General features: G+C 58.8%; 1 protein-coding gene across 2 annotated transcripts in view; it reads left to right on the top strand.

The window, feature by feature from the left end:
* FAM131A (family with sequence similarity 131 member A) overlaps positions 1 to 21,673 on the top strand; it is a 41,005-nt gene extending 19,332 nt beyond the window's left edge. The window contains exons 1-5 of one of the 2 annotated variants that reach the window (XM_065557681.1): positions 3,028 to 3,189; positions 11,679 to 11,772; positions 12,076 to 12,258; positions 15,986 to 16,114; positions 19,183 to 21,673. In XM_065557681.1, coding sequence (XP_065413753.1) covers positions 11,703 to 11,772; positions 12,076 to 12,258; positions 15,986 to 16,114; positions 19,183 to 19,676 — 876 coding nt within the window. In that variant the 5' untranslated portion in view covers positions 3,028 to 3,189; positions 11,679 to 11,702 and the 3' untranslated portion in view covers positions 19,677 to 21,673. Of the gene's footprint in view, positions 1 to 3,027; positions 3,190 to 11,678; positions 11,773 to 12,075; positions 12,259 to 15,985; positions 16,115 to 19,182 lie in introns of those variants that run through there. The other variant, XM_065557680.1, reaches the window with a different exon arrangement.
* Positions 21,674 to 26,562: the final 4,889 nt, after the last annotated feature.

The raw sequence follows: 26,562 nt of genomic DNA on the forward strand, positions 1-26,562 counted from the left end.
TTCAACCAAGGCTGGTTGTGATCCCATTTTCATGGCTGTCCACACACAGCCCGGTTATTTCCGAAGTGCAGGCTGATGGGGTGTCTCCCCAAAGTAACCAGGGAGCTAAGCAGAAGGCAGCATCCATTGTGTTTGCTCAGAGTGCTGAATTTACAGCTCAGCAGAGAGACAGGTGAGTAAACATCCCTCGGCTGACAGAAAACTGTTCGTCAACTCGGCTTTGAGACAGACGCGAACCCTTGTTTGCTGTACACGTAATAACTCCTCGCGTAGTGTCTGTACATGCCGTTCGCACCACTAGTAATGAGCAGTGTGAGCCCGGCTTTCCGGTAAGACCTCCCATGACGGTCCTTGGTGAACCAGAATGGACACACCAGAATCAGGACGTGCCTGGAACCCCTCTTACCCGTTGGCATCGAGGGGTTCTTGGATTACAACCTCCCACATGGTTTATATGCAGGTGACTTCCGGGGCTCTGGGCATTGGCATTCCACAACCGACTGAGAACACAACCCCCCCCGCTCACTCCAGCACCCCACATACCCTGTCCCTCCCCTCCTTTCTCCAGTGCACAGCCCACTCTGGCCCCCATACACACACTGCCCCATCCCTGCCCCTCTGGGGTGATGGGCTTGGAGGCTGCAGAGCGTGGGGGAATAGGGGGATCCCAGTCCCAAGGGGCTGAGCCTTCCAGCGCCCTACTGATCAGGGCAGGACGGCCGTGGGTTAATCCCCAGCGTGGAGTCGTCCCAGTGTTCAAAGCCCAGAGGAGACTAAGGTCTCGGCACCTGTAGACACCTCGGCATTCCTCCCCAGCAGTAGCCAAGCACCTTGGTCAGCCTCACACACTCAGTTGGGTAACCAGAGCCCTTGCCCCTGGGCGGGTGGGGTGTCTGTGCTGAGCAGACATGGGCCTTTGGGGAGGAACCATGGTGTGCCCCGGGGGTTTGGACCATGTCCCTGGGGGCTTGGTTGCCCTGGGGCTCTCAGGCATTCCTGGCATCACCCTTACCCCCAGAAACCCAGCGCGTCTCTTGTGGCCATTCCCCAGGGCACGGATGGTGCTGACACACCCTCTGCTTTACTGACAGTGCCGCTTAGCACAGACCTGGCTCCCGGAGCACCCCGGGGTTGGGGCGGATCCAGCGCTGGGCTCACTGGGGGGGACGGGACGGTCTGTGTCTAAACAAAGAGAGAATTCAGGGAACCCCACACACGTGCCGGGGGATTGGCGTTGGACTGGGCTGGGCTCATAATCAACAGAGCGAGCCCTCAGCGGGCTGCAAAGAGCGTCTGGGCCCAAAGAGCCCAAGGGCGGCATCGAGCGATGAAACTGTCCTTTGGATCATCCTTGTTTGCTCTCTTATGGCTGCCTCTGAAACAAGCCTCCATCTTCTGCCTACCCCCCATCAGTCCCCTCACCCACCCTCGCCACCCCTCCTCACTCAGGCTCCAGCCATTACACCCCTTCCCTCTTCTGTGCCCCCTGGAATGCGGGACACGACTGGGAACTCTTTAGGGCAGGGCCTGTCTCTTGCAGACCTGTGCGTGGCGTGCCCAGTGCAAGGGGCTGCAGTGATACAAGTTCACAGGACACCAGCGACTAGTCCTGTGGCATGTCCCGGGCAGGGGCAGGGAGCAGCCGAGCTCGCAGGTTAGTTGCTCTGTTCGGTGCCCTGAGCCCGGTAGTGTTTTATTGGGTGCTCTTAGCTCAGTGCCCCCAGCCTGCTGGCCCCTGGATGGGGCCCAAGTGCTGGGCGGTGAAGTGGGGTCTGGATATTGGAGAACCAAGGAGCAATTTAGCCTTAGCTCAATGAACTGCCTGTAACAGCCCCTGCCCATAGCTCAGCCAGCAAGGGCTGGGCACTCAGCATGTGCCCTGCACCAAGGGACGCAGCACCGGAGAAACCCAGGGGAGCCTATGCAGTGTCCCTCCACTGACCGTCTCACCTCCTAGTCCCTGAGTCCCTGCTGGCCTGGCCGGGGTATCGATACTCCCCGGTCCCTGACTCCCTGCTGGCCTGGCCGGGGTATCGATACTCCCTGGTCCCTGACTCCCAACTGGCCTGGCCAGGGTATCGATACTCCCTGGTCCCTGACTGCCGGCTGGCCTGGCCGGGGTATCGATACTCCCTGGTCCCTGACTCCCTGCTGGCCTGGCTGGGGTATCGATACTCCCCGGTCCCTGACTCCCTGCTGGCCTGGCCGGGGTATCGATACTCCCCGGTCCCTGACTCCCGGCTGGCCTGGCCGGGGTATCGATACTCCCCGGTCCCTGACTCCCTGCTGGCCTGGCCGGGGTATCGATACTCCCCGGTCCCTGACTCCCTGCTGGCCTGGCCGGGGTATCGATACTCCCCGGTCCCTGACTCCCTGCTGGCCTGGCCGGGGTATCGATACTCCCCGGTCCCTGACTCCCGACTGGCCTGGCCGGGGTATTGATACTCCCTGCTGGCCTGGCCGGGGTATCGATACTCCCTGGTCCCTGACTCCTGACTGGCCTGGCCAGGGTATCAATACTCCCTGGTCCCTGACTGCCGGCTGGCCTGGCCGGGGTATCGATACTCCCTGGTCCCTGACTCCCGACTGGCCTGGCCGGGGTATTGATACTCCCTGCTGGCCTGGCCGGGGCACATCTCTTCCCTTGTTGCTGCTGTTCAAATTCCCGTCCTCTGAGGCTGGCGCGGTGATGGTGAATCTGTCTTGCACCGATGCCACGAAGGCCTCTCCTTGCTGCCCCTGCCGCCAGGAGCCCTCCGTGGCCGTGGTCAGTGTGAAGTGAGCCCTGAGCGTTCCCCTCCTGCTGATCCTGCAGCCCTGACACTCAGCCTGGCCCGAGCACATGGAGGTTTCCCCATGAGCTCCGCTGAGCCTGTCCTGTGCAGACAGCAGCATGGGAGCTAGGCTGGGTCCTGCCCCCTCCACACCCCCCACTCTGCCCCCTTCCCCATGCCCTGCTGCAGCCCCAGCTCCGTGGTATCTTCCTGCCGCGCTGCACTGACGTCAGTGCCAAGTCAGGCCTGTATCCTGGGAGAAATCAGGCCATGGTTGGTGACTGGTTGCCATGGAAATACACCTTGTTGCAAGCTACAACTCCAGAATCACTTCCTAGGAAGCCACTGGCTATGAGCCGCTGGGGCTGGGTCTAGGGCTGCTGCCAGGGAGGCAGGGGGCAGCTGGCAGTGCCAGGTAAGACTATGCAGAGCCTGCGCTTCTGGGTGGTGCTGGCACTGTGCCCAGGGTCCATACGCGGCAGGACTCGGGTGGCAGGAGCTGCATCGGCTCCTACTGTCCCTGGCTGTGGGAAATGCCTCCCCAGCCGCTGCCGCTCCTCTTCCTTCCCCTGCTGGGATCTGACCGGCAGCTGGGACGGCGCCTGCGGAGCGTGTGGCTGAAGTCCCTCTCCCATGCCTGGCACCGGTTGCAGGAGTGTTTGCAGAGGCTCCGAACTGCATGTAGCTCACAGGGTCTGTCTATGCTGCACACTAAGCCCGGGCTCTGACTCACCTTTGAGCCCAACCCCCTCTTCTGTCCGTGCACAAGCCAGTCCGACTTAGGTCAGCAAGCACGCAGGGCCCGAGAGCCTGAGACCTGCTGAGACCCCGGGGCCAAGCGGTGGCTGCAGCTCAGTGCAGTGTGGCCTTGTTAGCACAGCCTTGAGACCCGGGTCCACCGATGGCAAACCCCACCCATAGATCCCTGCATGGTGGGTGCAGGTCTCACGGGAGGGGGGTTAACTCTCTGGGCTGGTCTCCCCAGTGTCTCTGCTCGGGGTGGGCGCCTCCGTTTCCCACCACTCTAGAACTGCCCATCATCGGCTCAGGACTCCCGGTCCTCCCCCCTGGATGAGCAGGCCCCGTGGGGGTTAGCAAGTCCAGCAGCTGCTGCCAGGTTCCAGGCCACGTGCGGCCCCCTGTATTGAGGGTGAAGACCAGGAGGCCCAGCCCCGTCCTGCGTCAGGCTTCTCCCCTCCTCTCCTGCGGAATGGCAGGCGCTTTCGGCAGGGGTGGGCGGCGCGCACTTCCCCGGTCCCAGCGTGCGGCTAATTGCCAGGGCGGCTGTGGGGCGTTAATGACTGAAACATTCGGAACCATTATCCATTATCTTGCTTTTATTTTCCCTCCTGTCACTCACGATTGCTCTCCCGCACGGAGCAGATTTCCTTGTTTTCTTAATGGTGTTGATAAAATGATGACAACGTGCTGTGCATTATACCCGGCTGCTCCCTCCCGAGATCTCCCAGCTGGCACAAACGCTGCTCGCGTCTCCCTCTCTGGTCCATACTTCACCCAGTACCTGCAGCTCCTGAAAGCACGGCTGTCGCTCCGGGCCCAGGCCGGCCCCTGCAATCCTGCCGCGGGGAAATCCACTCCAGGCCTTAGCAGGAACCAAGAAAATATTTATCCCGAATGATGAAATATAGTCTGCAAAGTTACAAGAGCAACCAGCTGTACTTAGTTAAACAGGGTAATGCAATCAATGCTCTCCTTCAGCAACTTGCACGGCTTCCTGCTGGGGAGGTGGAGGCCGGGGGTGTGTGTGTGTGTGTGTGTGAGAGAGAGAGAGAATGTACATGTGTAGTGGGAGAATGTGTGTAGGTGTATATACAGTATGAGTGTGTGTGTCTATATATATCTATAGTGGGAGAATGTGTGTGTATATATAGTGTGAGTGCATACATACATATGCATGTAACGTAGGAGAATGTGTGTACTGACAGTACGTGTGTGTAATATATAGATACCCACAGTGTGTACAGCGTGCGAATGTATGTGTATATTTAGTGTGTGTAGTGGGATAATATGTGTGTATAAAATATACACGTATCTACACACCTTTGGGCCTAAAAACAGCCTAGCGCCATTGTGGAATTATAGACATCAGAGGTGGTCAAGGCCTAGTGAAAACAACTAGTTTAAGGAGTCCGGTGGCACCTTAAAGACTAACAGATTTATTTGGGCATAAGCTTTCGTGGGTAAAAAAACCCACTTCTTCAGATGCATGGAGTGAAAATTACAGATGCAGGTCTAAATATACGGATTGAATTGGCCCTGTCAACACTGGTTCTCCACTTGTGAGGTAACTCCCTTCTCTTCATGTGTCAGTATAAATATGCCTGCATCTGTAATTTTCACTCCATGCATCTGAAGAAGTGGGTTTTTTACCCATGAAAGCTTATGCCCAAATAAATCTGTTAGTCTTTAAGGTGCCACCAGACTCCTCGTTGTTTTTGTGGATACAGACTAACACGGCTACCTCTCTGATACTTAAGGCCTAGTGGTTATTCCCCAGTGGCCAAGGCAGGTTCATTCTGCTCCAGTACTTTGTCTAGTCTGGTTTGAGCTGACTCAAGCAAAAGGGTTTCCATCATCATGGTAAAGGGATGATGTTCAGGAACGACGCCGACTTTGTACTGAGGGTCGCTTTCCCCTCAAACACCAATTGTATTTCCCCAAAAGGACTCAAGGACTCGCTGATGCTGTTGTTTCCTGCAAGCCGCCCCCCCCCCCCCCCATACTATTTCACAGTCATCTCGAGTTTGCAACAGCTCCCCGGTGAGTGTCATTGACAAGCGGAATCTACACGCTCTTTACCCATTCTTGCAAATCATTCACACTCGCTCTATGTACTGCAGTCACTGATGGTAAAAGAATATTAAGGTTGCAAAAAGCCTGTGCAAACTTAATGTGGCCCCCTTGTGTCTGTGTGTTATGAAACAGTCTTTAATTACATGATCACATACGTTTTTTCCCTGCCTCGTTCAATATTTCTTGTTATCCCCTCATTCACTGTTTGACCCCAGATCTTATTTACCATACCCCGTCCAAACCCTGCACTGAATACAAAACTATTCATTTCCTCAGTGGTGTTTCTAAGGTGCTCTCATTATAGTATCCGAACGCTTCACAAACGTTAATGAATTTCTCTTAACCACTCCCCTCTGTTGGGGTGACTATGATCCCCAGCTTACAGACGGGGAGCAGAGAGACAGAGTTTAAGGCCAACTATCCACTAACTTTGCATGCCCACTTGAGACAGCGAGGGCCGCCTGACTGAGTACTTAGCAGTTTTATAACACTTGATACGTTCAAAGCACAGCTCCGCTCAGTTGCGGTTGTGAGCACGCTGCATTTCTGCACATAAGAGCCCAGTCTCAAGTCAGAAAAAGGGGCTCACGCAATTAGTGATTTGTGAAAAGGCTGGATTACGTGATTTTCCCAGAATTACACAGGCAAAAGTGGGGCTAGAATCCACTTCTCCAAGGTGACATTCAGCTGCCTTACCCAGGAGCCATCCTTTCTCATCCTTCAGTTCCCCCTCTCTGTCACTAGCCACCTTCCAATTTCTGTGACAAACGAACCAGCCGTCCTGCGGACAACAGCCTCATTCACTATACAACCATGATTCATCCCTGAGCAGATCTATCTCATCCACTGAGGGAGGGAGGGGTCCAGTGGAGAAAATAGTGTGTGATCATGTAATGAAAGACTGTGTCACAATAATGGAGTGGCTAATACAGGATTCAATTAATAAAGAACTAAAGGACGATAATATAATGAATGCCAATCAACATGGGTTTATGGAAAATGGAGCCTATCAAACGAACTTGATGTCTTTTTTTTTTGGACGGGATTATGAATTTGGCTGATAAAGGTAATAGTGTTGATGTAATACACTTAGCCTTCTGGAAGGCAGAGGACTTGATACCACACAACATTTTGATTAAAAAACTAGAACGATACAAAATTAAAACGGCCCACATTAAATGGATTAAAAACCGGCTAAGAGAGAGGGCTACAAATGTGACTGTAGTTGGCACTGGTGTGACCGCGGCTGGAATCCTGTTTCCAGTTCTGTTGCCCACAGTTCAAGTTGTTGATAAATTGGAGAGGGATCAGAGCGGAGCCATGAGAAAGATTAAAGGATTAGAAAACCTGCCTTATAGCCCCCAAGAGCTCGGTCTAAACAAAGAGAAGGTGAAGGGGTGACTTGATTATGGTCTGTAAGTATCTACACGGGGAACAAAGACTTAATTATTGGCTCGTCAAGTTAGCAGAAAAAGGTACAACGTGAGCCGATGGCTGGAAGTTGAAGCTAGACAAATTCAGACTGCAAATAAACCGTAATTTTTTAACGGTGAGAGTAATTAACCCAGGGCCACCCAGAGGATTCAGGGGGCCTGGGGCAAAGCGATTTCGGGGGCCTCTTCCATAAAAAAAAGTTGCAATACTATAGTAACATGTATTTGGAAATATAAAAAATAACCAGTGAAATACATTCAAAAATTAATTTTTAAGAATTTGAAAATACACAAAGTACATTATTTAGAAACATTAAATGCTTTAATGGTATGTTTACATTTGCAATTACATAATGGGCTGTCGCTGGGTGATGGTGATGGTTATGGTTGGTGCCAATGGGCTGTCGCTGCCTGGGGGTGGCACGACTGTTGCCCAGGGCTGGGTGGGAGCTGGGCTCTGGGTCGGGGGGGTGCCAGGCTCAGAGGGGCTGGGCTCGGAGCTGGGGTCAGGGCTGGGGTGGGAAGATGGGGTCGGGGGGTGCCCAGCTCAGAGGGGCTGGGCTCGGAGCTGGGGTCAGGGCTGGGGGTGGGAAGATGGGGTTGGGGGGTGCCCAGCTCAGAGGGGCTGGGCTTGGAGCTGGGGGTCAGGGTTGGGGGGGGAGGATGGGGTTGGGGGGTGCCCGTCTCAGAGGGGCTGGGTTCGGAGCTGGGGGTCAGGGATGGGGGGATGCCCGGCTCAAAAGGACTTACCTTACCCAGAGCATCAGCGAGCCGCGTCCAGGAGCTCCTGCCGCTCGGCCCGCCGGAGCTCGCAGCCCCGCCCCCTTACCACGTGGCTCCAGGTGGGAGGAGCTCAGGCCCTGCCCGAGCCACGCCGCTGCAGCGCTGTCCAGGGCCGCTCCTGGACGCGGCACGCTGAGGCGCCAGGGGATGGGGGAAGGTGAAGGCGGAGGCGGGGGGAGCCTTTGACATTCTCGTGGGGGCCCCTGTGGGGCCCGGGGCCTGGGGCAAATTGCCCCACTTGTCCCCTCCTCTGGGCAGCCCTGAATTAACCATTGGAACAACTGACCAAGGGCCGTGGCGGATTCTCCATCCCTGACAATTGTCGAATCGCTATTGGATGTTTTTCTAAAAGATATAATCTAGGAATTATTTTGGGGCAGTTCTCTGGCCTGTATGATACAGGGGGTCGGACTGGAGGATCACAAAGGTCTCTTCTGGCCTTGCAATCTATTCATCTATAACAAGATCCAATGGCTGGAAGTTGAAGGTAGGCAAATTCTGACTGGAATTAGGCACAAATGTGTAACAGTGAGTGTAATTGACCATTGGTACAATTTACCCTGGGACAGGGCCGGCTTTAGGCGGATTCCCCCGAATCGGACCCCACGCCTAAGAGGGCCCCGCGCCCTAAAGAAGAGTGCCTAACTTAGGCGCCTTTTTAATTTTTACTCATCTGGTGGCACTCCGGGTCTTTGGCGGCACTTCGGCGGCAGGTCCTTCAGTGCCACGGAAGACCCAGAGCGAAGACCTGGAGCGCCGCCGGGTAAGTCATCTCTATTCGAATCGGGCCCCGCACTTCCTAAAGCCGGCCCTGCCCTGGGACATGGGGGACTCCATCACTGGGAATTTTAAAACTGGATGTTTATCTCAAAGATACACACTAATTCAAACAGGAATTAATCCAGGGAAGTCCTACGGTCTGCGTTACACAGGATGCCAGACTGGATGATTATAATGGTCTCTTCTGGCCTTCTGCTCTGTGAATCAGGGAATAATGCATACGCACAAGAGGGGGGCGAATTAAGGTTGCACAGGTAACCTACATTCTGGCATTTCCTAGCTTCTGAGTGCTTGCCTTTGCAACCTTATTCTTTGAACATTTTAAACATAATTTCCTAACATAAAAAGCAAACAAACAAACCTGAAGAAAAAGAAAAGAAATTCCATCATGTGGAAACATATGGACCCCAACTGGACACATCAGCAGGGTTCAGACCTTTAGATCCACAGCACAGACTGTGATGACTTATGCTCACAGAGTAACTGGTAGCAGTAGTAGGCTGTTATCCTCTGTCTACTAGAGGCGGGATGAGACACGCTTTGCCGGTGGGTTTTATAGCTATTTTCAGACAGCAAAGAAGACTCAGGACTCCTGGTTCCATTCCAGAGTCTGTAGGGGAGTTTTCACCTTCTGACCCAAGCCCCCAGCCTCTCCCTTTCCCCTCTGCTCGTATCCAACCCTCCAGCTCCTGCAACCCCCTCCCTCATTCCCATCTGTTTTTCAGCCCACTGTATTCCATTGCGGCTGCTTCCTTCTTCTCCATCTCCTCTCTGCCTGCTGGGGGACCACTGAGAGCATAGGACAGACAACCTCCCTGCTCTCAGTTCGGGGGCCTGGCACTGCGGTGGTGTCCCCAGCAGAGAGAAGCAATGGCAGGGGAAGTTCTGCTCAGGCCCTGCAGTGCAGCCCCTGGCTGGAGCATGCTCAGTTGCTCTATGGGGATGGTGCGTGTATGGTCTGGTCATACAGTAGAACCTCAGACTTATGAACACCTTGGGAATGGAAGTTGTTCGTAACTCTGAAATGTTTGTAACGGAACAAAACGTTCTGGTGGTTGGTTCATATGTTTACAGCTGAACATTGACTTCATGTAGCTTTGAAACTTGACTATGCAGAAGAAAAGTCCTGTTTTTGCTTTGGGTTTTTTTAGTAGTTTATGTTTAATACAGGACAGTAATTCCCCACTTAACGTCCTCTCGCTTAACGTTGTTTCTATCTTATAACCCTGCTCAATTACAGAACATGCTCCATTTAAAGTTGTGCAATGCTTTGCTATAACATCGTTTTGCTGTCTGCTTTGTCCACAGCTGGCAGCCCCCCTATCAGCTCCCCTACGCCCCCTCGCACAGCGCATCCCGCCCACTGGCAGATCCCGCGGATCAGCACCTTCCCCCTCCTCCCCCCACGGCAATCAGCTGGCTTGCAGCATTCAGGAGGGAGCGGGGAGGAGCGAGGACTCGGCGTGCAGGCTCCCTCTCTCTCCCCTGCCTCCCAAACGCCACAAACCAGCTGATTACTGTGGGCAGGAGTCGGGGGAGGAGCGAGAATGCGGCGTGCGGAGTAAAGGGGGGGGGAGAAGAAGCAGGTTAAGGGTGGGACTTGGGGGAAGGGGCGGAGTGGGCGGGCCAAGGGTTGAGCCCCCCGCCCCTGGTGCTTGTAGAGTAGGGGAAGCTGCCGCTGCTGCCGCACAACGTGCTTCTCCTAGCCTACAGCACCTTCAGCCTCCTTACCTGCCTCATTGTCTCCAGTGCCAGTGGGCTGGGCCTGTGTGGGGGAAGGCGGGGGCACCTCCCAACTATAGTACTGTACTGTACGGCCAAAAAAAAATTCCGTGGAACCTAACCCCCCCATTTACATTCATTCTTATGGGGAAATTGGATTTGTTTAACATCGTTTCGCTTAAAGTCACATTTTTCGGGAACAGAACTACAATGTTCAGTGAGGAGTTACTGTACTGAATTGCTTTTTTTGGGTCTCTGCTGCTGCCTGATTGTGTACCTCCCGTTCCAAATGTGGTGTGTGGTTGTCTGGGGTTTGTATCTCTGAGGTTCTACTGTACTTAGGAGCTGAGGGGATAGAGCATGCTCAGTGCAGATAGTCTCGTCAGAGAATTTAGTTGCCAAACTCTAACCAGTCTCTACTGAGCATGTACACACAGATTTCTTCAGAGATGTATAACTTGGTCAAATTTGGGCGGTTTTGCCTGGAAACAGAAAAAGCACATCTCTGACGCCAGGGTGACGCCCCTGCCAAATGTTGTGACCCCCCCTGCTCCAAAGGATGGGGGTGCTGGAGCTTCCAAAGAAAACAAGTTGTCAGAATATTTTGTAGCAAATGCAAAACAACGTATTTTTTCTTAACTTTGCTCTTGGAAATAGCTGAATCATTTTAGCTGAAAATTTAAAATATAGGAATATATTCAGCCTGAGGCAGGCACCTGGCATGGAAAATTTCAACCCAAACAGTTAAAGTTTGGCAAGTAATAATCAGCTGAAAACAGGGACCTATAATGATAACTGTCAGGTAAACTTAACTATACACATCACTTCAGCTCCACCTATAATATATAGTATAGATTTTTAAAGGCAAAATGACATTTAGGCACATCGTTCCTACAGAACGTCAATGAGTCTCGAGCCATCAGTCTATCTGGTCTCCATTGCCACTGCAAATATTTGAGCACCTGTCAGGACGCTCTGAATAATCTCTTGCCTACGTGGGCCGGGCCATGTTCAAGCCAATCTGTATTAATGTTTCAAGTGAGATTTCAGGCTGTACCAAACATTTTGGGAGAATGGGGTGTGTCTTTCAAGCCCCCGGCTGCGTTTCCCTCGAGTGCCTTTAAACTGTAACTGATAAAGTGCAGTGGGGCCGGAGACAGAGAGAGGGTCACCGTCCTGGACTCAGGGTGGAGACTCGGAGGCAGCTGGACTCGGGTTCCTCTGTGGGGAAAGGGGTTAACTGAGTCAGGGAGTGTTGACTGATGGCTCTATCCCTCTCTCTCCATATTGGGTCTCTGTCTCAAGGGATAGCAAACGGCAGGTGCCCAGAGTGCTGGGACGGGGACTTACCTACTTCTCTTCTGTGTTGAAGGTAAATGTTGAAGACACTGTCGAAATGTTACCCAAGTCCCGGCGAGCGCTCACAATCCAGGAGATTGCTGCCCTCGCCCGGTCCTCCCTGCACGGTAATACCAGGGGGCCTCGTGTGCGTGTCTTGGAGGGGTCTGCCATTGGGGGGTATCCTACTAGAAGAGGGGAGTTTCATGGGATTTGGAGTGGGGGTGGGGATGTCTCACTGGGGTTTGTGTCATCTGTGGGACGAGCTTATGGGGACAGAGAGTGTCTCATGGGGGGGTTCCCCAGGGATATCTCATTGGGGGGTGGGGGTGTCCCATTGGGGGTGACATGGGTGGGTGCTGGGTTTCCATAGCCCCCCCCCCCCCGGAGCCCTGCCCGCTGCAGTCCCTGATGCTGCCCGGTGTGTTCAGGTATCTCGCAGGTGGTGAAGGACCATGTCACCAAGCCCACGGCCATGGCACAGGGCAGGGTGGCGCATCTCATCGAGTGGAAAGGCTGGTGCAAGCCCACGGACTCCCCGGTGGCTCTGGAGAGCGCCTTCAACTCCTACTCGGACCTGAGCGAAGGGGAGCAGGAGGCCAGATTCGCAGCAGGTGGGAGCGGTGCGAGGGGCCCGGGCGCATGGACCCCAAGAGGCTCCCTTGAGAGGGCGATGGAGGGGAGGCTCCCCCCCAGTTAGAGGAATGGCAGGAGGGTTATTGCCAGGCCCACCACAGAAATGGGGCCCTGCCTCACAGAGCTCCCCAGGGGGACCCAGCAGAGAAATGGGGGGAAGGAGAAATGAGGACTAAGCCCCCACTCTCGGTTTGGGGAGAGGGCGGAGTTACCCTTCATTGGGGCGCTGTGAAGCACCCCGGTGTGGTCCCCTCCCCCTGCAGAACCTAGAGGTGGTGGGGCTGAACTCTGAACAGCGCGCCCTAGCCCCCGGCTGAGCACGGCTCGCTCCCCTGCTGTGGTAGAGAGGGACACACCCTTCCCACCGGCTCCGCCCTCACGGCCGTTCGGTACCACTCCCTTGCTGGTAGCGATCCCCATTGGCCCATCCCTGCGGCTCAGACCTGGGTCCTGGTCGGCCGGGGAACAGGGGACAGCAGGGCGGCGCTGTCGTGTAGGGCACCCCCTCTGCCCGCTGTGGGGGTTCGCCTTGACGCCTCAGTGAGGCCTCCACACGCGCTGTTGGGATGGACGCAGCAGCCAAGCCACAGCAAGGCAACATGGAGAGCGTGCCCCCGCCCCGCCAGGGTCTGCAGACGGCACAGACAGTAGCCAAGGCTCTGCGCTCACCCCAAGCGCCCGTGTGGGCTTTGCTCGCCAGCTCTTTACAGAGCACTGTTGGCAAGTGGGTCTGTTTTGCCACAGCCCGGAGGGGATCCGGCCTGCCAGGGAGGGAGGCGAGGAAGGGCCTGTGTCCTGGTTATCGCTCTCTGCTCCCCTGGGCGGGCTCTTCCGAGCTGGCAGGGCCCGGCAGGCTCTGTCCTTGGAGATCCCTGCAGCACCAGGCTGGGAGCTGAGTCACTGAGCGAGTGGGAAGGAGGGAGCGGAGCCAGAGAGGGAATCATTAACCCGCCCCGCCCCAGGCAGGCAGGGGCTGAGCTCTGAGTGCCACCCGTCTCAGCTGACCGCCCAGCGTCCCAGCCCCGCAGCACCACCCTGACCGCTGCCCCGGGACAGGCAAGTGCCTGCTTAGCGGAGCCCTGTCATGTGAGTGTCACCAAGGCAGCCAGCCCCGCGGGCTGCAGAATTCACTGGCAGAAAGAGGGGGCAGGGGCACAAGGACACGCATGTTGTCAGATCTGATCAGCTCATTGTCTAGCACAGAATCTAACCGCCTGCCCCTGGCAGCGGGAGAAGCCAGTACCCTATCGCTTCGCAGGGAGGGGAACCCTCTCAGCTGGCTGGCAGCACATGGGTGTGCAGTGTGGTGCATCGGGGTGTGCAATTGTGTGCATGGGGGGGTGTGTGTGCAACTTTTGCATTTATTAAGGGCCCCATCCAGGAGCTCTGCTAATCCCTGGGCTCTCAACCTGGGGGTCACAAGCCAGTGTAAGGGAGACAGTTACCCTGCCCTTCCCACATTGCTGCTACATGGGAGACTGGCTGCCAATGCACGAGTTATACAGACCTCAGATAGCCTGCGCTCCTAGCCAAATCCAGCCTCGGTCCACTCGGTAACAAGCCTGGACCTCCATTCCACTGCAGACGCTGATGGTGGGGGAAGGGAAGCATTCCTTCCTGGCATTTGCTCGCCCGTCCAATGATCCTCTCTAGAGAAATGGTCCTGGTGGCTATCAAATGATCTGGTCTCTTTAAAAGTCCAGGCATAGAGTCTGTCTGCACGGCCGGAGCATGCTGTTGCCTGGTGCCGAGACACAGACTAGACGGGGCCGGAGCCGCGTTCCAGCCCTTGCCTTTGCTGCTGTAAATCACCCCCTGCTTCGTCCCCACCCACAGCCCCAGCCTCGTGCCATCACCACCCTTCCTCCTCCCAATGTGGGCTTTCCCTCGTCTCTCCCTAGCGCCTCTCTCTGTGGGGGTCTCTCTGGTCTTCAGTGCAGTCCCTGGGGCTGTGGGGAAGGCAGACAGGCAGGTGGGGGCTGAGGAAGCTGCCGGCTGTGGGAAGGAGGCCGCAGGAGCGGCACCCCCTCGGGACGGAGGCCAGGGTGAATACCCCACATGGGACTGGTGAAGGGTAGATTTTAACAAGCCCCTCGCTGCCGTGCAGGCTGCATTGCAAAGAACAGCAGGCAGGGAGGCAGGTGGGGCTGGACTTGTGGGGGAAGGGGGACCCTAAGTTGTGGAGAAAGACAAGATCTGAAGGAAGTGCCATAAGTAGCCAATGTGGGCCCCGAATCTTCCCCAGAGCCCTGGTGGCAGGGCCAGGGCGGGAGGCTGAGCCAGCCCCCTCGCTGGGTCGAAGGCACTTTCCTACAGTGGGCCCCGCTGGCTCCGGGGGTCACACCTGGCCGGCGAGGGGCACAGGGCTGCTGGAGGGAGCAGGGAGTCACCTTGGGGGCTGGGTGGGGGCTGCAAAGGTATGTTCATAGCTGCTGGGCGGTATCAGGAACTGGCCGCAGTTTGCGGATTCACCCTGCGTCTATGGGTCTGACCTGGCACCCCAGCCCCTGAGCCTGGGTCTGACTCAGCACCCAAGACCCTGCTCCCCCAGCCGTCCCCACCCCCGCCAGCCCCGCCGCGGAGCCTAGGTATTTCTCCTGGCAGTGGACCGGGCTTTGCAGGAGGCCGACCAGGCCGTCAGCTGCATTCCCTGGGTGGTGGCAGAGCCTTGAGCCTGGCAGAAGTGAAGAGTTAAGGCTGGTTCCCGGGAGAGCTGGCGCATTCAGCAGGGAGCTGCCCCCTCCCTGGCATCTGGGGGAAGGTGACGCACGGCGGCAGCTGCAGCCCGGAATTAACCAAACAAGCTGCTCTTAACAACAGGGTTTGTTGTTCGCTGACAAGCAAAATTAAAAAAGAGTGGGCCCGATCCTGCGCGGTGCTGAGCCCCCATTGCCGCCGATGGGCCCGATCCTGCGCTGAGCCCCGCCGCAGCCCCCTTTGACTCCAATGGGCCCGATCCTGCACAGTGGTGAGCCCCCCCTTAGCCCCACTGACTGAGATGGGCCTGATCCCCCACTGACTCCAATAGGCCCAGTCCTGCCTGGTGCTGAGTCCTCTCTGCCCCACTGATTCCACCAGGCCGGTCACCCTGTGAAGTGCTGTGCCCGTTCGGCTCCCATTGGTTCCCCTGAGCCCAGCTGCCCCCACGTGGGCTGCAGTGTCAGGCCCCCAGTGGGAACAGAGGGGTGCTCTGTCTTGCTCCCGGACCACCTGTGGTCTTCGTTCAGCTCTCCCATCGGGGGACACACAGTGGGCTCCCTAGCCCGCCTTGGTAGGAGGCTTCTCCCAGCAGCGGGGAGCACCGGTGCTCTGCCGGGCCCGGGCATGCCGGAAGCCAGCTCTTAGCACAGGGCTGGGCCCAGGGGACCGAGTGACACACGAGGATCTGGAGTTGCGGCCGGTGGGACCAGCGCCTGCACAGGTTTCAGTGGACAGGGCAGGGCGTGCCAGTGATGTGGGGTCCCCCCGCTCCCTACACACCCGCTCTGGGATTGATGAGCCAGTGATCAGGAGTCCAGTCCAGGCTGTGGCTAGGTGGCCATGGCATGTGGTGCTCAGCCTTGGTTCTCCTGGTGCAGCAGTACCCACCCCGAGGGGTCCCTGCCCCGCATGCTGGGACGGGACACCCAGTGTTACCCTGCACCTGCGAGGGGCCGGCGGCTCCCCCTCCTGAGAGCTCACTGGTCTCCCTCCCTGCCTCCCCAGGTGTGGCCGAGCAGTTTGCCATTGCCGAAGCCAAGCTGAAGGCTTGGTCCTCCGTGGACGGGGAAGACTCCAACGACGAATCCTACGACGAGGACTTCGGGACAAACACCAACAGCACCCAGCCAGCTGGTGAGCGAGCAGGAGGCATTGTCCACATCCGTGGGGACCCAGGGGCCCTCACCCACCCAGGGGCCCTCCCTCTGGGGAGCAGAAGGCTCCCCACCTGTGTCACGTGCCAGAGCAGGGGAGAGAAGATGGGGGGCTATGGGGTCCCTGGGTGCCGAGCTGGACTGAGTAGATCTGTGTGGGTTAGTGCCAGACACCGTGGGGCCGACCCCTGGCCAGTAGGTAACTAAATAGAGATATCCCCTCTACAGAGATGGGGAAACTGAGGCAGGGAGCCCAAGGCCTAGAGTCAGTGGCAGAGACAGGGATAGATCTCCACAACTCAGCCCCCAGCCCCCCGTTTCATACACACAGGATGACCCTGCTGTTTCCTAGGCCAGGGGTTCCCCAGGGTCTGCTGGGTGTGCGGTGCCCAGAGCTGACTGCATCATTCCCAGGGAGGGCGCACCATACCGCTGGCGGCTCCAGCCCTTCTGTTCGGCGCGCGCGGCGCTGTGCAGGCGAGCAGGGGGGCTGGCGCCGAGCTGCGGCGGAGCGAGCGTGGCGTGGGTCATTCCCACTCGACTCGGCCTTGCGGAGGGCGGGTGTTTGTGAGCGGGAGCTGAAGGAAGCAGGCAGAGCTGGGATGACTGGGCTGGGTGGGCACTGGCCCATGGGGAGCAGGGAGAAAAGCATGCAGGCAATGGGCATGGAGCCCAGCCCCAGGGCTGGGGGCCGAAGGAGCCCCATCTAGCCGCACACCGGGCTTGCCTCATGGACGGCTGCCCTGCATTGGGCAGGGGCTCACTGAACTGCCAGGCGATGCCCGGGTCCCTCCCCTGAGAGCGCCAGGCGGTGCTCAGTGGTTCCCCTTCCAAAGCGCCAGCGTTACATGTCCCCTACCAGGGCGCTGCCCGCTCTCCTGGCTCCGCCAGGGCCGGAAGACGTTCGCAGCCTTCTGCAGCTTTGGTTACAGCTTTAGATATGTGTGTCCCCGGCCCCTTGAGCTGCCTCACTGCTCCCCCCTTTTCCAGGTGATTCATTCGAGCCTGGGGCAGATCCACGGGCCCCTGCCCCCCCCCCCACCCCGCAAACCTTGGGCCAGGCTGCAAGTCGGCCATTGACTCCTCTCTGCCTTCTGCCCCACCGCCCGCGTCTACCGGGCACAGCACCTCACCTCTCCCCTTCTTGTGAGCCTAGGGGACCTGCACAAGTCTCAGTGGGCAGCGCAGGGCGTGCCAGTGCTCCCCCCTTTCCGAGGCTTTGTGGGGGGCCAGCCTGAGAGGGACCTCAGGGCGCGTCCCCTACATCAGCCCCTGCCGCCGTGGCAAACAAAAAGGAAGGAGAGGCCGATGCACGTGTCCTCTCCAGGCGTGTAATCCGTGTCCTTCTGTGCAAACAAAGGTGCTTTCTCACAGTCATTAGATGCCCACTAATCTCGGGCAATTTGCATATCAAAGGCAGTCAGCAGTAATCTGCCCACACTCCATCCCGAGAAGTGTCTAATTGCTCTTCTGTAATTAGAGGGAAAGTGGAAGAGCTGGCAGATGGGAGCCGGGGCCTGATTGGGTTTGTGGGCGTGGCATGGGGCACCGCGGGCATTGGTCCCATGACCCCATCCCCCCGTCACGCTCTGAAACGTGCCCCCAACCCCTGGGAGTACTGACGGGCTGCATTCCCTGGGAGGGAGCTGGCTGGGATTCAGCCCCCCCGGGGGGTTGGGGCTCTGAGCCTCAACAGAAGGCGACTTGTGGGGCAGGGGGCGACCCACTGATTCCTGCTGCAGCCCCAATGTCCAAACTCGGTGCAAAATTCATGTGTTAGAATTAAACCTTTAGAAGTTTTTTTTTACCAAGTCCCTGGTTGGATTTTCAGGAGCAGGGAGGGTGAGAGGGTTGCATGGCTGGGGAGTGGGCCCTGTGAACGCTAGCTGGAAAGGAGCCTCCCTACACACAGCTCTGCCAGTGCCCCTCAGTCCCAACCCCCAGAACCCCTGAGCTCCCCCCCCAGCTCTGCCAGTGCCCCTCAGTCCCGCGCCCCAGAGCCCCTGAGCTCCCCACACACAGCTCTGCCAGTGCCCCTCAGTCCCAACCCCCAGAATCCCTGAGCTCCCCACACACAGCTCTGCCAGTGCCCCTCAGTCCCGAACCCCAGAGCCCCTGAGCTCCCCACACACAGCTCTGCCAGTGTCCCTCAGTCCCGACCCCCAGAGCTCGCAACACACAGCTCCACCAGTGTCCCTCAGTCCTGACCCCCAGAGCCCCTGAGCTCCCCACACACAGCTCTGCCAGTGCCCCTCAGTCCCGACCCCCAGAGTCCCTGAGCTCCCTACACACAGCTCTGCCAGTGCCCTCAGTCCCGACCCCCAGAGCCCCTGAGCTCCCCCCACACAGCTCCCCCAGTGCTCCTCAGTCCCGACCCCCAGAGCCCCTGAGCTCCCCACACACAGCTCTGCCAGTGCCCCTCAGTCCCAACCCCCAGAATCCCTGAGCTCCCCACACACAGCTCTGCCAGTGCCCCTCAGTCCCGCGCCCCAGAGCCCCTGAGCTCCCCACACACAGCTCTGCCAGTGCCCCTCAGTCCCGACCCCCAGAGTCCCTGAGCTCCCTACACACAGCTCTGCCAGTGCCCTCAGTCCCGACCCCCAGAGCCCCTGAGCTCCCCCCACACAGCTCCCCCAGTGCTCCTCAGTCCCGACCCCCAGAGCCCCTGAGCTCCCCACACACAGCTCTGCCAGTGCCCCTCAGTCCCGACCCCCAGAGCCCCTGAGCTCCCCACACACAGCTCTGCCAGTGCCCCTCAGTCCCGAGCACCTGAGCTCCCCACACACAGCTCTGCCAGCACCCCTGAGCTCTGAGAGTGCTGCTGTGGGGTGACCTGGCCCACAGACCCCCAGAACGTGCGTGTCAGAGCCAGTGCTGCAACCTGTCCCTTCGCTCCTGGACATGGCCTCCCCCGAAGGGGCCTTCCAAGCTGCCTCTCCACGGGGCCAGCCAGGCATCGCTGAGCTGCCGAAACTGGGGTGGGAGGGAGGCCAGGCCGGGAGGGGGAAGCCGTGCGGCTGAAGCCAGTTCCCCCGTTGTGTGTTGCAGATGCTGCAGGCCAGCTGCCGCCCGGCTCCTTCCTGAAGGATCTCCTCCACAGCCGTCTGTGCCAGCTCAGTGTCCGGCAGGGCTCCTGCGAGCCCGAGAGCGACTCCTCCCAGACCATCTCCCCGGAGACCCTGTGCTCCAGTCTGTGCAGCCTGGAGGACGGGCTGCTCCTCAAGGAGCTGGGCTCGCCGGGCGAACTGGCCGCCAAGCTGCTGGGCTCCCTGGCCGGAGGGGAGGAGCTGCTCCCTCAGACTGGAGAAAGTGCCTTCCGGAGCCTGGGACAGCTGGAGTGCCAGGACTCCATGTACTCCATGTCCTGCACGGAGTCCTGCCTCTCGCCCACGGAGGACGACAGCCTGCCCTGCAAGGACTACCACACGGCGTGCAAGCTGCACGGGGACAGCTGCGGGGTCAGGAGGAAAGTCTCCGACGTGGCCTCGTCGGGGGTGGTGTCGCTGGATGAGGAAGAGGAGGAGGAGGCTGAAGAGCAGTGAACTGGGCTTGGTCTGTGGCATGCTTCACCTGCCATCTCTGTCCCACTCCGTGACACCCCGCTCCCCCCTCCGGGCCCCGTTCCCAGAACCGTCTGTTCTCCTTGTGGGCGAGTCCTGTCTGGGGATGGCGTGAGCCTTAGCCGGGCAGGGGAGGATGACGGAAGGAAAATCCAGCACCCGCACTGGCGGAGACTGTTGAAGCCTGAGGCCTCGCGGCCGGCCGCCGGATGGATTTGCTTGCTGCGTCTCTCTCTCTCTCCCCTCGTCTGTTTTTTTGCATGAGAGTCTTTTGGGGAAAACAAAAAACCCTGAATCGGAGCCGACTGGACCTGACACCATCTGGGACGGCTCTGAGCACGTCCTGCACCCTGCCTCCGAACCCCTGGGGAGGCGCCTTTCGCTGTCCGGGTGGCATGGCTAGAGTGCTGTTAAAGCAACACGTATCTGTTCCTAACGCAGATTAACCCCCTGCCCTGGCCCCCCAAGCCCCGGCTCAGAGCCGGTGCCGCGGCGTCGTGTGCTGGGCTGCTCTGTACTTGACTTGGGAGGTCGTTTTTCAACCCTTTGGCACAAAACCAGCTCTTTGCTTTTATCGTACTGGGTTTTATATCGTGAACCGAGGCAAGGAGACGGCCAAGGGCAGAGCAGGTTTGTCGGGGCGGAGCCGGACAGGAATCGCCGTCTCTGCTGGGACTCCCCGCAGTGGGGGAGGGTGGGACGAGGGGGCACGGGCTGAGTTGGGGGGAGCGCGAGAGCAGATCTTTTTCTATATTTTTGTATGTTGTCTCTGTGTGGCCCTGGCCGGGAATGTTGGGGGACGCTCCAGGGAGACGGGGTGCAGGGACTGGTGCCAGCCCAGCCTCGGCAATGAAGTACTAACTTACCCATTGGACAGCTTGGCCTCGCAGAGCTGCCGCTGGGGCTGGGCAGTGGGGAGAGCTCATGTTCCCCGTGCTGGAGTAAATCTGACCGATCCCAGGGATACTTTCTGCATGCACAGACACAGGCATGCACCTGCGCTCCCACACGTGTGCCCACAAACGCATGGGCACACACAGACCCCCCCCACTGTTCACGGCGTGCCATTGAGGGTGCCCAGCATTTTACAACCCCCATTCCCGCCCCGGAGAACCGACCCTCTGCTCCTGCTGCCAGGTCTGAGTTGGGGGCTGGATCGAAATGGGCTGTTTTCTGGGTCGGCCGTGGCTGAAATCTCCTGGGATTTCATGCAAAGCCTCATCCCCCAAACCGACCCCCCAGATCCAGCCCCGGCAGCCCTTTGGTCTAGCTCTGCGCAGCGCCGGGGTGCACACGCAGATCTGAGCGCACACGCGAACACGACAGCGCCAGGCGCCTGCCACGGGCCAGTGGGAAACAAAACCCAAGTCCCAGCTGTGGTGAGTGCACCAGGTCACTGAGGTGGGAGCCCCCTCCCCTCCAGCAGAGGGGCTCAGGCTGGCTCCCGGCGGCTGCAGCTTTTCACCTTACGGTTCAGGAATGCTGAGCCTGGAACCCAGTGGAAATGCAGGGGCGGGGCGGGGCCTGGGGCGATCTCAGCCTCGCCCTGCAGGTTCTCCCATGCTCTCGTGGCTGTGACAGCCCCACAGCATTTGCTGCCCCACCTCAGACTGTAGCGCCAACAAGCCAGCAGGCACCAGCCCCTGATGTTTCAGAGGTGTGGGGGGCTGGGCTGGGCTAGGCGATGACTCACCTCTGTGCTCCTTCACTCAGGCGCTAAATGGTGCCACATGTGACCCTGGGAGACCTTGGGCATCAGAGACCCCGCACTCTGCATGTGCCCACAGCCTGGGGAGAAAGGGCAAAGGCGGGTGGGGTGGGGGGGACAAACTGAGCTTGTTCGTGGTTAAGGGATCCTGCAGCTTTAAGGGCCCTGCTTGGCTGCTAGCTGGTGCTCACAGGGAGGGCCATGATGGGGAGCTGGCTAGGAAGGGAGGGCAGTGTCCCTGGGCCTGTGTGGGTGCCCGGGGGGGGGGGGGGGGGGGTGTCTGGACCATGACCTGCAGGGGCAGCACCCAGGCACTGCCAGCTGGAGAAAGACTGGCTGGGTCCTGATGGCGCTGCTCGCCCTGCATTGCGCCCAGCAGCGATCCCCAGGACAGGGAAGGGCCCCAAGCAAGGGGGCTCCCTTGGGCAGCTGTGAGAGCCGCAGCTCCTGCCCCTCCTGCTCCAGCCAAACCCCGGGCCCTAGGGAGCCCCAGCACCCATGGGCAGTCCCAGGCCCTGGTGTGTTTGGCCTGGCCACTCATCTCACCCCCCACGCTATGGCCTCCCCATGCACCCAATGGCTTGTGTTCCCCTCCCCCCACAAGCTATAACTTGTCCCATCCCCCATCCCCCCACTGGCCTGTTCCGCCCTCCCACACATACAAAATGGCCTGTCATTCCCTCCCCCCATGGCCTCCCCCATGCACCCAATGGCTTATGTCCCCCCACCCCCAACAAGCTATGGCTTGTCGTTACCTTCCCTCCACCCCCAATGGCCTGTCCTGTGTCCCCATGCCATAGTGGGTTGTTTCCCCCTCCCAAACACAACATTGCCTGGCCATCCCCCCCACACCCACACACTGTAGCCTGTTCCCTCTCCTCCCCCACCCACACACTGACCTGCCCAATGCCTCCTCACACACACTCTATGGCCGGTCCCCGTCCCCCTCCCAAATAGCTTGTCTCCCCCCTCCATGGCCTGGTGCACCCTGGCCAGTTCTAGTGTCTGCTATGCTATGTTTACCAATGCAATTCATTACAGCAACGGGTGTGCCAGCCGTGAGGCACCCGGCGGCCCCTCTCCTCCCCAGTCCCTGATCCCCCCCCACTTCACGCACTGCCCTGCGGTCCCCAAATGTGCCAAACACTCCTCCCCCAGGAGCCGGTGCGGGAGCCCCGAAGAAATGCTGCGGGCTGGGGCCCCGTGCGCACCCTGCACTGCCCCCGGCTCCCCGGAGCGCCCAGCAGGGCCTGCCCCCTCCTGCTTTACCGGAATTCAACCAGCAGATCAAGTGCCTAAAGAGGGGTCAGGCCCGGCCCGTGGAGCTCCTCAGGAACTGACTCCGGGCAAGGGGAGGTTGCATCTGACCCCAGGGCTCTCCAGCACCCAGTCTGTGCCTGCATCTTGGCAGAGCATCTGCCTGCCTCAGAGATGTCTGCTTGGGCCTGAGGCGGAAACGTGCCCCTAGTCGGAGAGCTGATGCTGCTCCCCTAAGGCAGCAGTGACTTTCCAGCCGGGTGACATGGGGCCAAACCCGCTTCCGCCCACGGGCACATGGCTTGCTCACAACCCAGGGGCGGGCAGCGGGGCCTGAGGGCTTGGGGACGGTGTCCCAGAATGGCGGGCACAGGCTTAGCGCTTGCAGTGACCTTGTAGCAGACAGCAACGGGACATGGCGTGAGGTTTTTCTCCACTGTGCATGGTGGTTTGTTATTGTAGGGTCGCATGAGTGCTGTGGGCTGTGCATGCTGCTGTGTTATTACAGGGCTGCTTGAGAGCGCTGGACCATGCATGCTGCTTTGTTGTTGTAGGGGTGCTTGCAAGCGCTGGGCTGTGCATGCTCTTTTGTTATTGTAGGGTTGCTGATGAGTGGGGGGCCGAGCATGCTGCCTTGTTATTGTCGGGTTGCTTGCACAAGGTCTGAGTCAGAGCCCTTTGAAGTCACTGGAATGGCTCCCCCAGGCTGTGGATGGGGCCCAGAGGCGAGCACGAGCGAGCTCTGTGCCTTCTCGGGGGTTGCTCGTCTGCGAGCCCCAGCCACGTACCTACACCCCTAACGGGCCGGGCTGGAAGCGTCTCCCCAGGCGCCGTCTCCCCATCTGGCAGTGGCTGCTAGATCTCAGTGCTCAGGATGTGTGGGGGGGAGGTGGTTCTCCTCGCTGGGCATGGTGGGGCATGGGGGAGCAACTGGCTCTTTAACCCAGCCAGGGAACCCCAGGATTTGGGGGAGGAAGGGGAAACTGCCCTGCTCCTCCCCCACCCTCTGCCAAGGACCCCTTCAATCTTCCCTCCCATTGGAGCCAATGGGACCCCCTGGGAGACCTGGGGCAGGCTACGGTCTATATGGGCCCTTGGCAGCAGTCTCTCCTGGGCCACTCCCCACCCCAGGTCTCCCCATGCCCCACTGTGCCCCACACCGGCAGTGCCCACAGGCCGCTCCCCACTGCTGTTGTCAGGCAGCCCCCCGAGCAAGGAGTTTGAGTCTGGTCCCAGCAGGGAGCAGGTGTTTGCATCACCTCCCTCGCTCTGGAAGACACTGGCACACAGCTGGGCACTGCCTGCAGGGGTCTGAAATGCCCCTTCCCCCAGGAACATAAGGCAGCTTCGCCAGCCCCTGCTCCCTGCTTGGAGCGGGCGACAGTGGCCCCTTGCCAGCGTGCAAGAGGCTCGCACGCTGCAGTCGTGGGGCAGAGGTGGTGGGAGACCACGCTGGCTCGCTAGCCCCTCCCATCCGAGAGACTCTGGGCACATTCACAAACATGCCCACTTTAACCCCGCCCGTGCCGTGGGCAACACCCCCTTATGAGCGCTGGGGAAACAGAGGCACGGGGAGGGGACGGCCCAGATCCTTAAAGATATTTAGGCACTGAATGCCCATTGATTTCAATGGGAGATAGTCTCCTTCATACCCTTGAGGATCTGTGCTGAAGTGGCTTGCCCAAATGAGGAAAAGAACCCAGGAGTCCTGACCCCTAGACATCTACCCAACCCATTGTAGCATGCGCTCTCCTAGGGAGCCTGGCTCACAGAGGGGCTGCCCCCCCCCACCCCGGACAGCCCCAGAGAACTTAATAATGCAACATCTGGAAGGAGAAAAGCAAATAGGAGGGGTTGGCTAGCAGCGCTGGGCAATTACTAGTCCCTGGGCCTTCCCCAGCCTGCGGCAGGAGTGGGTGACTCCAATTGTACTTCACGTGAAGGGGCTGTGCAGGCATGTGGTGGTGCGGTGTGCATACATGTGTGCTTGTGTTGCCCACATACAGGTGGGTGCGTGTGAGTACACATACCCCTCCCCTCACAGCTGTGTGTGCACACATCCCTCCCCTCACATCCACGTGCGGTCACACCTCCTTCCCCTCATATACACACATCCCCTCATACACACACCCCTCCCCTCACATCTGCGTGTGCACACACTCCCTTCCCCTCACATCCATGTGAGTAAACACACACCCCCCTCCCCTCATATCCGGATGTGATATGGATGGGAGGGGAGATGTGTGTGTGTGCCTGGAGGTGAGGCATGGGTGAGGGGTGGTGCGCGTGTGTGTGTGTCACACCGGTGTGAGGGGAGGTGTGTGCGTACACACTGCAGTGAGGGATGTGTGTGTATGAGGGGAAGGAGGTGTGACCGCACGTGGATGTGAGGGGAGGGGTGTGTGTACTCACATGGATATGAGGGGAGGAGTGTGTGTCTACTCACATGGATGTGAGGGGAAGGGGGTGTGTGCACATGCAGATATAAGGGGAGGGGTGTGTGTGTGTACTCACACAGATGTGAGGAGAGGGGTGTGTGTACTCACATGGATTTGATGGGTGTGTGTGTGTGTATGCACACGGATGTGAGGGGAAGGGGGCGTATGCCCTCTCGGCTGTGAGTGGAAGGGGGCATGTTCACACATGGATGTGAGGGGGCGGTATGTGTGTACTCACGAATATGAGGGGAGGAGTGTGTGTGCACACGTATGTGAGGGGAGGGGTATGTATGTACTCACACGGACGTGAGGGGAGGGCTGTGTGTGTGTGTGTGTGTATACTCACATTGGTGTGAGGGGAGGGATATGTGCACACACGGATGTGAGGGGAGGGCTGTGTGTGTGTATATATACTCACATTGGTGTGAGGGGAGGGATATGTACACACACGGACGTGAGGGGAGGGCTGTGTGTGTGTGTGTGTGTATACTCACATTGGTGTGAGGGGAGGGATATGTGCACACACGGATGTGAGGGGAGGGCTGTGTGTGTGTATATATACTCACATTGGTGTGAGGGGAGGGATATGTGCACACACGGATGTGAGGGGAGAGCTGTGTGTGTGTGTATACTCACATTGGTGTGAGGGGAGGGATATGTGCACACACGGATGTGAGGGGAGGGCTGTGTGTGTGTGTATACTCACATTGGTGTGAGGGGAGGGATATGTACACACACGGACGTGAGGGGAGGGCTGTGTGTGTGTGTATACTCACATTGGTGTGAGGGGAGGGATATGTGCACACACGGACGTGAGGGGAGGGATGTGTGGTTACACACACGGATGTGATGGGCGGAGTGTGTGTGTAGCCGGGCAGCAGGCTGGGAGCGGGGAGGCGTGTCCCATGGACCCTGTCTCGGTTCCCCAGGAGCCGTCCCTGGAGCCGCGTGGCCTCGCACTGTGCTTGGGGACCGTGAGCCGCCGGCCTGGCCCTGTGGCCGCTGAGAGCCGCTCTCTGTTGTCCTGTGTCCCAGCTGCCTGTGGCCGTCCTGCCAGGCCTCTAATAAAACGAGTCTTGTTACTGCCGTGCCGTGTGGGCGCCTCCTTGGTGGGGTTCAGCCGCTTCCCTCCACTGGCGTCTTGCGTTCCCGAGGGGCCCGACCCAGGCGGGGACAATGGCCAGCATGGGCCAGGGTTACCACCTCTCGAGGGGATGGCACCCCAGGATCCAGCCCCCTGCTCCATAGGGGCCTGCTCACATACCCCAACCACGGCCAATCCTGCCTGAGGGTCCCCCTCCCTGCTCCAAAGGGGATCCAGCCCCCTTCTCCATCCCTGGGGGCTGCGGTGGCCATGGTGACGCTGCCCCCCGCCCCCGTGCTATCTGGGAACAGGGCCACCTTATCTCGCATTCCAGGGCCCGGTGCCATCGGACACCTTGCTAATTATGGGCATCTCCAGGCT

The sequence above is a fragment of the Chrysemys picta genome, chromosome 9 (genome assembly GCF_011386835.1).
Source record: "Chrysemys picta bellii isolate R12L10 chromosome 9, ASM1138683v2, whole genome shotgun sequence".
NCBI lineage: Eukaryota > Metazoa > Chordata > Testudines > Emydidae > Chrysemys > Chrysemys picta.